We start from the raw sequence: 14916 nt of genomic DNA, 5'->3' as shown, positions 1-14916 counted from the left end.
TCGCCAAAGCAGGGGGTTTAGGGCAATATCTCCAATGCACAGATAACGAAAAAACGCTTTTTTTGTAGCGTGAGGAAGGGATAAAATGTTTGTTTTACTGTCGACGTCCCCCTCTTAAAGGAGAACTATGGGGTCAGTGTTTTTCCCCATAGTTCTCCTTGGGGTAACCGGAGGACACAAACTAGCGTCCTCCCGTTACCCTAAGCTCAGTATACCGCGAGCACTGAGACGCTGCACCTGGAGCGGATCCCGACTTAGATGACGGGATCCGCCCAGCTGCGTGAGTGACAGCTGGCTCTGCCTATCTAGAGGCAGAGGCAGAGCCAGCTGTACCCGCCCCCTCCTCCGTCCGTTCCGCCAGTCAGCGCTGGCAGATCGGAGCGGGGAGAGGGGAATCCAGCCCCTCCCCTGTCACGGCAGAGAGCCGTGACAGGATCGAGAGGTGAGGGAACCCGGTATGTGTTCGCTCACTTCCCGATCTACGGCTTAGAACTATGAGGTGAGTGGAAATCACTCATGTCATAGTTCTCCTTTAAGCTTCTCTTCACTTCCTGCGCTGGTGACACCCTAGAGCACTCCTACAACCAGCATGCCTCAAATTTAGTAGCAAAGCAGTACCAAGATCATAAAAACAGAATGAACTCTCAATGGACTCCAAGAATAGGATTTTTTTACGGCGAGTACAACAATTCTATTTTCTTTCTTGTCCATTGATGGACTCAGGAGGTCATTCATCTTATGGGATGTCCAAAATTGAGGGGTGGGCAACACAGAAAACAAAAGGGAGCAGCCCAGAAAAAAAAAATGGTGCTAGCAAAAATAGGTTAGTCTTTTACACAGCAAAGCAGAACAAAAGAAGTCCATCCTCCTAGAACACTAGCAATAGGGCTGAGACATGCTGGTAGTAGGAGGAGGTTATCTAGTTTCTTTTTGTTTGCCTGTGTCCCCTCCTCTTGTAGGTGGCTGTATAACCCAAAGGTGAAGGACTACCTGTGTCCCTCAATAGGCAAGAAAGAAATGCCAAATAAAAGCTGGGAAAACAAACAAGCCATGGTGTCACAATGTTACATTCCCTTGATGTAATCTCCATAACCGGATAGATACCTGGGAGCCCACAAAAGAATGACTAAGGCCCCATTCACACGCACGCATTTTTGCCACGCGATATCGCGAGAAGTCGCCGGCTAATGATATTGAATGGAGCTGTCTTAGCTCCATGTCGCGGTCGCAAGTCGCTTCTACAGGACCCTTTTTCTGGCGGATTTTGCTTTTTTTCTAATGGAGCCCGACGGAGAAGGTTGCGCTAACGTCGCTGGATCGTCGCTGGAACGTCGCCCCGAAAGTCGCGCTATCCCGGCCGCTGCAAAAGGTATGTCGCTACGTGTGAATGGGGCCTAAGTGGGGGGTGAAGGCCGCCCCAGCCTAACGCACAAAAATCTTGGCCTCTTCTAGACGTAAGGAGTTAAATCTTAAAAATGCATTCAGGTGCCTTAACTATTAGCAAAAATGGATCTTATTTGTGTATCACTCTGAGTACGGTTCTTGGTATCTGGACATCTCTACAATTCATCTCAAACCATCTCTGAATTGGTGCTGACGCTGTCTTTCCTTCTGGAGGGTGGCTACTTTGTTCCCCATGGTCCCTGTGTGTGTTGTAAAGTAGTCACTGCTCCAAGCTCACTCCTGTCATGAACTACAATCTCAATACAAATTAGTAAACTAAACGTGAGACTGTAGTACATTTTTGTTAATAGTTAGGGTACTTGAATGCAGTTCTAAGAATTAACTCGAGTTTAGTGTCACTTTAAGACACAGAAAAAGACGCATTAAAAACCCAACAAAGGATCTAACTCTTCTCACTCCCTCCTGCACAAGGAGAGACAGCAGCAGAGACTGGTCTTTATTACATGAGGGAATGGGGACAAGACCAGTCGCGCTGCACAAGGTGAGAAAGCAGCAGTGAGTGGTCTTTTCTACTGGAGGGGGCAGACAAGACCAGTCACCCTGCACAAGTAGAGAGAGCAGCAGTGACCAGTCTTTATTACAGGAAGAACCTGCACAGATGCTGCTTCACACTGGATCACTGCACAGATCTGGATGAAATACACAACGCACACCAAGAATATACATGCTTATCGCCATTTGCTTATCCTGGAGTTCAACTTTGAATGTCAACTAGTGTAACGCATGACCTTTTGTGGCCTGAACCAAAAAATTCTGAAGATCACGGAGCCATCAGACACTTGTCTTGATAAAATCAGTAGACATAAAAACTCAAATTCGGCATGACCCAACAAAAGCTGGCAGGCCCACAATGTCTACCTTACTCATTCCCCACCACCATCCCCAAACCACCACCACCACCACACACATCAAAAGAAAAAACTCAAGCAACAGAAAAGCTACTTACCTCTCCAAATGCTCCCCGACCAATAACTTTAATGATCTCAAAGTCATCCCGATGAAGTTGCATTCCTTTCAGTAGCTGAGTGAATGGCTTTGCTGTAAAAACAAACAAAAAAAGCACAAACATTAGATTTTATGCAGGTAAAATAAAAAACTTTACCCCAATACAGTAATGTGGACTGCCACTTACAGGTGACATCCAGTTTATACCATGCATTTTCACTAATTTATACAGGTAAGATCTAGAACTACCGTACTGCTAGAACAAAATAACTTTCTCATCCCTTTCATGAAATAATCACTGGGTATAATAACAGAGAAGGACGGACATTAAACAGTTGTTATTTATCAGTTGACTGTGTGAAACCAGCAATCCACCAGCAAGAAGAAACAAATATAAGAATGGGGGGTTCACCATAAAAACTTGGAAGCCTACAGGAACTGCCACCATTATGAATATTTATTTACATTGTGCCACCATATCCCCCGGCACTTTGGATAGAACCATATACGTCCCTGCAACCAAATGCACTTCTAATGTTCCTGCCTACACCATGCAGGATACACACACTCGGGTTAGGATTGCATGGAAGAAGATCTGTATGTTTCACAGCAACCACTGAACTTGGCAGAAACAAAAAGAAACTTATCCATGTTATAATTCACATGCTGACAATTCCCCTGAATGATGAGCCCCAGGAGGCTAAAGCAGTGCTGTCCATTGATACGGAAGGTGTTAATGAATGAAAGGCAATGTGATACATTAAAGCAGGACTGCATTGCACATGTAGACTAAAAAGAAACAAGTTTTGCTGCAACACTTACTAGCTCTGTACCGTACAATGACGCCTTCCCACCACTAGATGTCATTCTTCGAGAGTTAATTTTGTTACTGGCTGGAGTTGCTCTTTAATAAAGGGCAACATCCTTCAACCTGCTTTCTCTGAGCTCAGGCTATCAAGCACAAGCCCACAAGAGGTGCGTCACTGTGCCGGTCTCATTGCATTGAACAGTTAGCATATGGCAGAGAGTGAGAGCTATTTAGTACAGGAGTAAGGCCTGATTCACATCATGGTGTTCCTGGAACGCACGTTGTGTTTGCATGCATTTGTATGCTGTGTTTGCTGCGCGTCCCCACTCAGTTCAATGAGGTCCTGAGTGCGCAACAAAAGAAGCTAAAAAAAGCTCATGTAGCAAATTCTGCAAAAGTTCCACGCAAACCCAGAGAAAAATAACGCACGCTTTCCTGGCCATGATTAGGGTGCTATTAGAAATGAATGGCAATGCAACTGTGTTTCACTGCATTTTTGTCAAGGCGTGTGTTTGTGTGCGTTTGGTGCGTGTTTATGCAACACGCAGGTGTGAATGCAGTCTGTCCATTGCCAGCAATAAGAGGAAAGACTAGTGACAACACCAGACCAGCCAAAAGACCCTGGGTAAATAGAGTGTGTGTCTGTGAATGTATACATACATACTGTATTTGCTGGTTTATAAGACTACTTTTTATACTTAAAAACATCCCCCGAAAATCGGGGGTCGTCTTATACACAGGGTAGACAATGTATACCTTTAGTTCGTTTGGACCAAGCTGGCCCAAAACGAACATCCCTAATCTGTCAGCCCGCTGGATGTGCGGTAATACTGTATGTACGGTAGCTTCGGCTACATACAGTATATACACACACACACACACATTATATTATATATATATATATATATATACACACACATACATACATACATACATACATAAATACCTTTATGGGGGGAAGGGTTGCCTAATGATGGAGTTCTGCTTTAAAACTCAATGGTCTGCCCTGTAAAACTGTCATTTCTCCTCGAATTATTCCCCTCTAAACAGAACTGACATGCCTCTGTCTCCAAGAAAATGCCGTCTGAAGTCTTCTTACTTGTACGTTAGATAGCAGTAAAGAGACTTTTCTAATTCCTACAATGTAAGCAATGTTGACAAGGCAAAAAAAAAACAACCTCTCAGAGCATTTGACTTATTAAAAAAAAAAACATGCAGGTAAAAAAATCTAACCAATCTTACAAGACTAAAACATTCCTGAAGACAAATGTCTGACCAGGAAGACTAAACACAGCTACAGCTGAACACTTAAGCATCAGTCCACTTTAAACAGGAGTCTTCCCGACCTAAACGTTAAACTATACAGCTCTATAAAGACCTCTGGAATGTTTATAGTTCTCTTTAAAAGCTAGAGCGTAAAGTTCAGAGGTAAACGGGAACGAAACCCTTCCCAGAACAAAAGACAAAACAACTTTATGGTTTTCAAGAATCTGCAAACCCGAACACTAACATGTCAAATTTGAATGCCAAATATAATATAAAAGTAATTTTCAATATTTTAAAACTTCAGCGTTCACTAAGGTCTAGTTCACACCTAGGCGTATTGCATATGTGCGTCGGTCGCACGACTTTACCGCGATTCGCGGTAAAAAAAGTTGCGCGACCGTCGCGTGTTTCCGAAGGCTACTTGGCTGTATCCCAATGGAAACGCGCAACAAAACAGCCCAAAGTAGTACATGTACCTTTTCAGGCGTGGGCCATTTTGTAGCGCGTTAGGGACGGGCTGAAATACGCCAAGGTGGGAACGAGACCATTGAATACAATGGGATTTATATTTAGCGTTTTGTAGAGCGTTCGTCGAGCGTAGAACGCGCTACAAAACGTTCAGGTGTGAACGAGGGCTAAAGCGACACTAAACTCCGGAGCTAAATCTTAAAAATGAATTCAAGTACCTCAACTATAAACAAAAATTTATCTTTTCAATGATAGGTATTTTTAGAGCGCCGACAATTTACATTCACATCAGTCCCTGCCCTCAAGGAGCTTACAGTCTAAGGTCCCTACCCCACATATACACAGGGCCAATTTAGACAGGAGACAATTAACCTTCCAGCATGTCTTTGGAGTGTGGGAGGAAACCCACGCAAGCACAGGGAGAACATGCAAACTCCTTGCAGATAGTGATCTGACCGGGATGTGAATCAGGGACCCCGGGCTGTACAAGGCAGAAGTGCTATCAACTACACCACTGTGCTGCCCAATTATTTGTGTATCACTAGGCTGTTGATCATCCAATTATCTCTGAATTGGTGCTGACACTGTACTTCCTTCTGGGGGGGGGGGGGGGGGGGATTTTTTTTACTTTTGTTCCCCATGCTCCCTGTGTGTGTTGTAAAGTAGTCACCGCTCCAAGCTCGCTCTCGTGATGGATTACAATCTCATGTTTAGTTTAGTAATCTGTATTGAGCTTGTAGTCCATCACAGGAGTGAGCTTGGACTGGTGACTACTTTACAACACACACAGGGAATTCAGAGATGATTGGAGGACATACAGCCGAGTGATACACAAATAAGATACATTGTTGTTAATAGTTACAGGACTTGAATGCATTTTTAAAAAGGAGAACTATGGGGTTAAGGCTTTTCCCCATAGTACTCCTTAGGGTAACGGGAGGACACAAACTAGCATCCTCCCGTCACCCTAGGCTCAGTATATAGTGAGCTATAGCTCGCCGTATACTGAGACGCCACAGCGGATCCCGACAATTGTGCCGGGATCCGCCCAGCTGCGTGAGTACCCGCCCCCTCCCGTCTGTTCCGCCAGTCAGCGCTGGCGGATCGGAGCGGGGGGAATCCAGCCCCTCCCCTGTCATGGCAGAGAGCCGTGACAGGATCGAGAAGTGAAAGAGCGACGGTATGTGTTCGCTCACCTCCCGATCTACTGAGCCGACTGTGACAGTCTCATTGTCACAGGTCGGCTAGAACTATGAGGTGAGTGAAAAGCACGCACCTCATAGTTCTCCTTTAAGATTCAACTCCTGAGTTTAGTGTCACTTTAAAGGCACCGATCACACCAGGGCAGTGGTGGATCAGCGCGGTTTCCGCACAGATTTCAAAAGGTCCGTTTTGGGCATTTTTAACTGCGTTTTAGCACTGAAATGCAATTAAAAAACACCAAACAACCACGCCGAACAGCACGGTTCCATTGAAAGCAGTATGGAAACCGCGCTGATCAGCGCAGCAAAAAAGTGTTAGGGAGCAATTCGGGCAGGAGGCTGTTGGGATCGCTCGGAGCCACCCGGTTGCATGAACCACCCGGTAGCACTCTATGGGATATTTCATGTCAGTGGATCCGCGCGGCCGAACTGCCCTGGTGTAAACAAGGGCTTAAAATGGCCCCTTGTGATCCAGCCATGAAGGTCCTTGTTCAATCACTTCCTGGCTTAGGGTGACACCGTGACAAGTTTGGAAAGAGACGAATCCTCTTTTGTTGGCGAAGCACCGACTGTTGGCGTTGGAAGCTGGAACGGTACTGTTTTTGATGTTTTTCATTATCGAAGGTTTGACAACACTGCTTGTGATTTCAGTGCAGCACAGGAAGCAGCGTCAGCTCACTATTTTCTATACTTGCAGCATTTTTAAAGAGACAACACATGGTGTGTGAATGTATGGCAGGATGTACTTTTTATTGTTTTCACCCAAACATACACTACACATCTGCAGTAGCGGCTCATATACTTCTGTCGTGACAGGTTCCCTTTAAAAGTATACCTCTCATTAAAGGCTTAAGTTTACTTTTTGCATATTCAGGGTGTAACATTTAAAACACGGTCACATCCCCAACTCACCCCCTACTACCTGAATTATGAGGTTCTATACTCAGCAGCGGGGGGTTAGAATTTGATGTGGCCGTGCGTGACTCCTTTGAAAGGATCTGCGAATGGAGAGAGACTCCAATTCCCGTCTGCTACCGTAGCAGAGGGACCCGTAGTTCTCAATGGAGTACAAGTGCGATGACATCAGCACACTTGTAGTTCATTCATACTTCTTCCCAGACCTGTGCTGGAAATCTGTTCCTCAGTACAGACAAGGGCTGGGAGGAAGAATCTGCAGGAGACAGAGCATTGCACCCACAATCCTCTGATCGCTGCTGCAAACTGAAATGGGAAAAAATAATAAACGCATTTTTTTAAAATGTAATAATGCGCGCACATTTATTATTTTAGCAAAAGCTGGACGGCGCCTTTAATTGTAATAGAGCATAAAGAACACACAGCAGATACGTTGTAGGAAGAGGACAAAGCTGGGATCCCATGTTTGAAAACCGCAATCCGCCCTTTTCATTCCTCAATGATTCCACAGCGCGCACACAAAAAATACTGGCGTGGAAGAAGCCGGGGCTCGGAGCAAACACTGCTGCAAGTTCAAACACGATCAGAAACATATTTTTTATTTGCAAAATGAGTCAGTGCAGGTAAGAGCGCGGCCTCGGCTCCTCCGCCCTGACAAGCCGGAGCAGCACAGTGCAGGAACACAACGTACCGGAGTACAGGATCGCTCATCCCCAAACTCAGCTTAATGCAAGAAACACTCCGGTATTCTACAGCACGATACTGTATTCACTTCAATGAAAGCTTTTACCATGCGGTCCTGACACCTTCACATGCATTGCGTATGCATCCGATCCCTGTATTGCACTTTACAGACAGAAGCAGAGCAGGGAAAGCCAAGAATGTACCATGGGGACTGTATAAGGACAGGTTCAGGGCCCACACCATAAAGAGTGCGTTCCTGAGCCCCTGGAACAAACTGGAACGCAACCCAGCCAGCTCATTAGTGCCGGCGTTCTGGTCCAGTGTGATTTGCAAAGAATGCTGCATGCACTACCTTTTGCAGATCGCACTGGACCGGCACGCAGGCACTAATGTGCCACGCGTTCGGGTGCCGGCGATCGCACTGTAGGCGGAGGCGTGGCTGCGGTGCCATTGACTTCAATGCACCACCATGCCCCCCTCCCGCACCAAAACAAGGTGAGCAGGCTGGGTTGCTTTCCAGAGGCCGAACGCCCTAAAACGCACTCTTTATGGTGTGACTGGGCCCTCACACCATTTTCCGGACCAGATCTGTAACGCAGTGCATTGCGTTTTTACAGCGATTTTACTACTCTTTTGCCACGTTCCAGAGCGGTTTCTGCGTTTAGCTTAAAAAGGGCTTTCAGGTGCGTTCCAGTGCGTTTGCATGCATCTTTGATGCATTTCCATGTGTTCCAGTGCATTCCAGACCAGACAAAATGAGACATGCAGTATTTTTCTGGTCTGGAATGAACAGAGGCCGGAAATAGCATAGGGATACATTGGGATGCATTTTGGGTCCGGAAACAATCTGGTCTGGAGATGATCTAGGTGTGGTGTGAATGGGCCCTAAACTTAAACCAGAACTTTTTGGCCATTTTAGATAGAGTAGTGAAGGATCAGATACTCTATCAAGTTACTGCTCTGAATTTGGGTGCTGGAGCGCTGAATTCCAAACTTGGTGGAGGTTCCGAGGGAATTAACCCCTTCATGACTGAGGCCCTTTTTTCATTTTTTGCACCCATGTTATATTCCACATTTTAGGCCTGAAAATGACTTAAAACCCCCCAACATTATATATTTTCTGAATGCCAAGACCCTATAGAATAAAATGGTGGTAGTTGCAAATTTTTATGTTGCGCAATATTAGCGCAACTCCTTATTAAACCCCAACATTTAGTGAAAAATTTAATTTAATGCCCCAAAACACAATACCAATTTTTTACATGACATATAAAAGATGAGGTTACAACGAGTAAAACGATACCCAACATGTACCCAGGTTACAAATTGCGTGCGTCCGTGAAACGGCGAAAAACTGCAGTACCCCAAAAAGTCAATAGACGCTTTAAAAGCCCCCACAGGTCATCAATTTAGAGATACCCCAAAATACTGGCCCTAGAATTATTGCTCTCACTCCGGCGTGCGCGGCGATACCCAACATGTGTAGCGCGTTCGTCGTTTTCATATGTAGGCGCACCAGACGCGTGTGCTCGCGGGGGCGGGGGACTTAAAAATGTTTTTTATTATTTTTAGATTGATTTTATTTAATTTTAATTGAAAAAGCTTCTTTTTTTTTTAACTTTACTTTGACTGCTATCACATAGAGGGGCTTACAAGCCCCCCCATGTGATAGCAGATGGTCGTGACAGGTACTCTTTAAGGTGATGCTGGGGGTCCAAAAGACCCCCAGTGTCACCTTTACACTGGAAATAAGCTATTGAAGTGCAGATCGCACTTCAATAGCTTATAGCTGGGCTCCAGGAGCCCAGAACTGACAGCCCAGGGACCGGAAGTGATGCAATCTGCATCGCTCCCGGTCCCATAGAACGGGGAGGGGATCGATGAACGGAAGTTCGTCGACCTCCTCCCCAGCTCCCCGCGGACACCAAGATCGCCGGTCCCGGGCCCGTAGGAGGGGCAACGGAGCCCGGGAAGCACGGCGGGGGTGTCCGGCGGGGGGGGCGGCCCCTTCTTCGGGACGCAGAAGCGATCTGGCGACAGGTAAGTCGCCAGGATCGCTTCTGTTGTAAAGCCGACAGTCGGCTCTACAAGTTTAAACAGAGTCCCGGCGGCAAAAGTCGCCGGGAGTCTGTTTAAACAGCCCCCGATGCTGGCGACGTACACTGTACGTCGTCAGTCACGAAGGGGTTAAAGTATTACTACAGTGTAGCAGTTCTCTATGACCTGGTAGAGCCCCAGCAGAGTCCCTGGGAAAGTCAGCTTGTAGGGAGTGAAAAGGGAGCGTGGTCCGGTCAGAAAAAATAGTGCTTGCAGAATTTTGTTCGGACCGGATCGCAGGCGTTGATGTGCCTTGCGTTGCCGTGCGGCCGAGCGCATTGCGGCCGGAGGGTGTGGCTACGGTGCCATTCACTTCAATGGACCGCCACGCCCCCTCCTGCCCCACAACATAGTGAGCCGGCCGCGATGCAGTGCGTTCTGGCCAGAATCGGGCCGGAACGCACTGCGTCTGGTGTGAACGAGGCCTCAAAGATGGAGGGTAAAGTTCCACTTTAAGGAACCTGTTGCTCTGCCCTGCATGGGCCAATCACCGGTTCCCTTTAAGCTAGACGACATCTTCTAAGCTGCTGCATGCAGTAATCGGTACAGGGTGCGCGCATCTGCCACAGGACATAAAGAGGAGACAGGTGCTGTTCAGGTGGCAAGATAAGGTTTACCTTCATCCCTCAACTAATATATACTTTTATCTGTGCATATTAGCCGGAGGCCCCTATATACATTACAGTCCATATGAGAGAAGAGCAGACTTTGGCGTGCTTGCAGTCTGGGTGTGTCTGGACCAGCTGGTCAGTCTGCTCTTTAAATGTCAATATCTGACATGTGTGCCTTTGAAAACACACCCAGGTACTGCACAGAGGCAGCTTCAGGCAAACAAAGAGGGTGACGCGGTTATATCATGTCCCAGAGACGTCTGCTCTGACTGCCATCGGTATTATTTTTAAGAGAAACAAAAAAAGTTCTGACGTCTAAGGCCCCATTCCCACTAAGCGGATTGCCGCGCGATATCGGCGGCCGATGATTTTCAATGGAGCCGACAGCGGACCGTTCAATCCGTGCAAATCTGCATGAATTCCCAATCCACAATATATACGGCAATTGTATCATTTCACAGAAAAGCTTCACCTTTTATCATTAGAAAGGAGCATTGGAGCTCCAGACATGCGAGATATCAATTACTGTTAGAGTTCAGCTTTAAATAACTTTCCCAAACTTCAGCTTGTATTTAGCTATTCCACTTTAATCAACGTTGCCTACAAATAAACCCGTTTCACCCCAAAAAAGTCTGAACTCCCCATTGTCCCAAGCAGGGAAGGGTATGGAAGTCTCATCCATACATTATGGGACTCCTATCCTGTGCATCACGACGATCTGCTGCATCTGATGGACAGAGATATACAGGCACTTCCTTGTGACACATGTCGGCATCCTGTTTGCTCCGTTGGGCTGCAGCTGCACGTTGGGTTTTCACGGAGGTTCTGGCTTCCTCTCCTTCCTGGCCATTATGCCCCAAGCACAGATCCTGAGATCAGGAATTTCCTCTCGCGGACCCCCTACATCCCCTTGGGATGAAATACAGCGCGCCTGGACGGTGCAGCGCCCAGTCACGTTCCAGAGACGCAGGCAATCCATCAGCGGTCATTAAGGCTGAATCAAAACTCCGCACACCGTTACGGCTTATCATAACCATGCGCGATTTAATCAGGAGTGACGATAATCTAATAGCCGCCGCGTGAAGGCTGCAAAACGCCGTTTAATAAACCGCAGCAATTTCGACGAGAGCTAAATCTGGCTCAACCGGCCTGCGGCCTCCAGCTGGAACACCTGCTGGGTCTGCTGTATCAGAAGTATGCAGAGTTTTGTCTCCATCTTGTTAGCGGCGAGCAGGAAGCGACTGACACAAGGTGACCAAACAACAGATTTATTTTATTTATTCAGAAGAAAATGTTTCTCTTAGTTCCGAATAAAGAACTGCAAAGAAGCTTGCGATCTAATATCTTTATTAGAAATATGATTTAAACACCCCTGCCGGACAGCACAGCCATCTCGGGCCGACCTGAGGACTACAATGCAGTGCAAGTACATGTAAAGCAAATTGCTAAATGCTCATATATATTATTTTGCTGACAAAATATTTGAGCATCAAGAAAATAAAAAACATTTGCAGAATGTATTCTTTTTTTTTTTATATATCCCTTGTGACAACAATCTCCCCTTGTCCAATTACAGTCTACGATGGCCCAGCTCCTCCACCCCTCACTACATAAACTAATAAGCAGCTGCTGGGGGCGGAGCGAAGGGGAATACTATAGGGCAGGGGTAGGCAGACTTTGGCCCTAGAGCTGTTATGGAACTACAAATCCCATGAGGCACTGCAAGACTGACAGCCACAAGCATTACTCCCAGAGGCAGACACATCATGGGAGTTGTAGTCTCGCCACAGCTGGAAGGCCAAAGTTTGCCATAACCTTGCAATAGTGTGACCACCCTGAGCCTGGTGGGGCTGCTGACACCACAACCAAACTGGCAGCATAAGGCCTCGTTCACACCTGACCGTTTTGTAGCGCGTTCTACGCTCGACGAACGCTCTACAAAACGGTCAAAAATATAAATTGCATTGTAGTCAATGCCCTCGTTCCCACCATGCCGTATTTCCGCCCGTTCCTAACGCCCTACAAAACGGCCCACGCCTGAAAAGGTCCCGGGACTACTTTGGGCTGTTTTGTAGGGCGTTTGCCATTGGGATACAGCCAAGTAGCCTTTGGAATCGCGCAACTGAGCGACGGTCTCGCATATTACAATACGCCTAGGTGTGAATGGGGCCTAAGGGGTCAGTCTCTGCCTTTCAGATGTCTACACACGGGAGTCTTTATCGGGTAAATAAAACTTAAATCCCATTTGATCACGTGACCTTTATTGAAACTAATGGTCTAGTGACAGGGTCTCTTTAAACTGACCTTAACTTTTCGATAGCGTTCTTTTTTTAACCCTTTTACTGCCATTACCATAAGTACTAAAATGCAGCAGTAAAAAGGGACTTCACATCTCTTGGGAGTCTTTATTGCTTATTAAAAACTTCCAGGAGATTACAGGTAGGGATGAGCTCAGGTTTGGACCAAGACCCGTCCGGACATGAATTTCCCCGATCAAGGAAGTGTCATGTTCACCTTGCAGCTACATGTAAACAAAGGGGCGGGATGGTTGTTCTAACAAAAGCTTTCTTAAATATATTCCTCAACAGTCATAAAGGATATAAATCCACTTTGTGTGCACCAAATACCTTTTTTAACCCAATTATCACCTTGCAAAAGTAGCAGTGACCTCATCAATGTGCTGTATATAGCAAGTATAGAGAGTATAGCTGTGGGAGTGACCTAACAGCCTCCACTCACTACCGACTAAAGAGGGAGGCACAGATAAGACCAGTCATCTTGCACAAGGAGAGAGAACAGCAGTGACCGGGCTTTATTACAGGAGGGGGCAGAGACAAGACCAGTCACCCTGCACAAGGAGAGAGAACAGCAGTAACCAGTCAGTATTACAGGAAGCTCCAAGTCTCGCACGGGATTACTGCACAGATCTGGAGGAAATACACAAAGCTCACCAAGATTCAAGAAGAATACACATGGCTCTTTAGAAGGACAATATTCGCCAATCCCGGAGCCTTAATACTAGAAAAGGGAATGTCCCTTTAAACAAGTAGGTGACAAGCATAAAACAAATACACACAAGATAAAGGATTCTGGGTACACGTGTACGTATTAGATTACAGCCGTTATGCATTCTTGCCAGAGCTAATCATGTAGAGAGGGGAACACAAATATTTTTCTTTACAACATTTTACAAGTCTCCCGCTGAGAGCAAACCAAGGAGAGCCATTTGCAAGTCTCCCGCTGAGAGTAAACCAAACCGGCGTGCACCCAGCTAACCTCCTTATCCCAAATACATGTAGTGCAGAGATGACCTATGAGGCCCTTTAAACAATGGAGGTCAGAGGTTGTCAGCTGCTGAAGTGATTGCTTCCTTTTCCTGTTCTACCTACTTCCTGGGAAGCTGCAAGTTAACCCCTTGCCAGCCAGAAAAAGACTGACGCAGCAGCCATGGACATCTTCGAAGAGATAAAACTCGGAGCATTAAAAATGTATTGGGCGGATGCACTCGGGGGGGAGCAGGAACCTTCCAGCCCCTCGGAGACATCTGGGGGGCAGCTCTGACCGATCTTCCCTAATCCATTAAGTTAGGCCAGCTGTCAGCCGCGCTCGGCCTGCTACAAATCAACAATTTATGGTGCTGCGGGAGGGATCGTGAAAGGAAAAAATGAATTCCTGTAATGACGATGAGTTGCAATCAAGTCGTGTTTACAAGAGCTCGGGTCGAATGGAATGGCAGGATTTGGGTTTAGAACGAGTCTAAAGCCAAGAACAGAAATGTTCCATATCGCAGCTCACCAGTCGCGGCTAAATGCATCAAAGCCGAAGTTTAATCTGCTTATGTTTTGCCTTCTCTGGTCCTCCAATCAACATGCTAATGACCGGTAAATAAAACCTGTTTTCAGTACATACCTTACTTTACACCTAGTGATGTCCCCTCTTGGTCACTGTGCTCCTCTGTGCAATGCAGGCAGATCATGGCTGGTGGGAGGGGCCAGCAAGGTGATGTACCTAGCTTCCTGCCTCTTAGGCCTGGTTCACACCTGGACGCTTGACAGCACTGATCGACGCGCTGTAAAACGCTCGGCATGTGAAAAAAGAAAATTGCCTACGGGCATGGTTCCCACCTGGGCGTATTTCATCGCGTAGGGACGCGCTGAGAAACGCCCTACGCCCAAAGTAGTACAGGAGCTTCTTTGGAGCGTATTTTCCGCACGTATCCATTAGGATACAGCCAGAAAGCCCTCGTAAACGCGCGTTTCCTTTACAGCAAATCGCGGTACAAAACCACGGCACATGCGCATATTCCGTACGCCCAGGTGTGCATCCAGCCTTAGTGCTGATGCAAGCAGTGGGATGGATCTTTTTATGCAAATATAAAACCGCCTTGATTGGCGGATGTCAGGCTGGAGATTTGGGCATTTTTAGGCAGGCTGCATTTGCATGCAGACCACCCTAG

At 46.6% G+C, this 14916-nt stretch overlaps 1 protein-coding gene across 2 annotated transcripts in view; it reads right to left on the bottom strand.

Annotated features, from left to right (window-relative positions):
* Positions 1 to 14916, bottom strand: part of CDC42BPB (CDC42 binding protein kinase beta) — a 105862-nt gene that overhangs the window by 69731 nt on the left and 21215 nt on the right. For both annotated transcript variants that reach the window (XM_018561100.1, XM_018561102.1), the window contains one exon: positions 2411 to 2502. In XM_018561100.1, the coding sequence (XP_018416602.1) occupies positions 2411 to 2502 (92 nt within the window). The remainder of the gene's footprint in view (positions 1 to 2410; positions 2503 to 14916) is intronic.

Source organism: Nanorana parkeri, unplaced genomic scaffold, assembly GCF_000935625.1.
Source record: "Nanorana parkeri isolate BGI_ZX_2015 unplaced genomic scaffold, ASM93562v1 scaffold499, whole genome shotgun sequence".
Classification (NCBI taxonomy): domain Eukaryota; kingdom Metazoa; phylum Chordata; class Amphibia; order Anura; family Dicroglossidae; genus Nanorana; species Nanorana parkeri.
The sequence above is the reverse complement of the archived record's forward strand: the minus strand, read 5'-3'. Positions and strand labels throughout refer to the sequence as shown.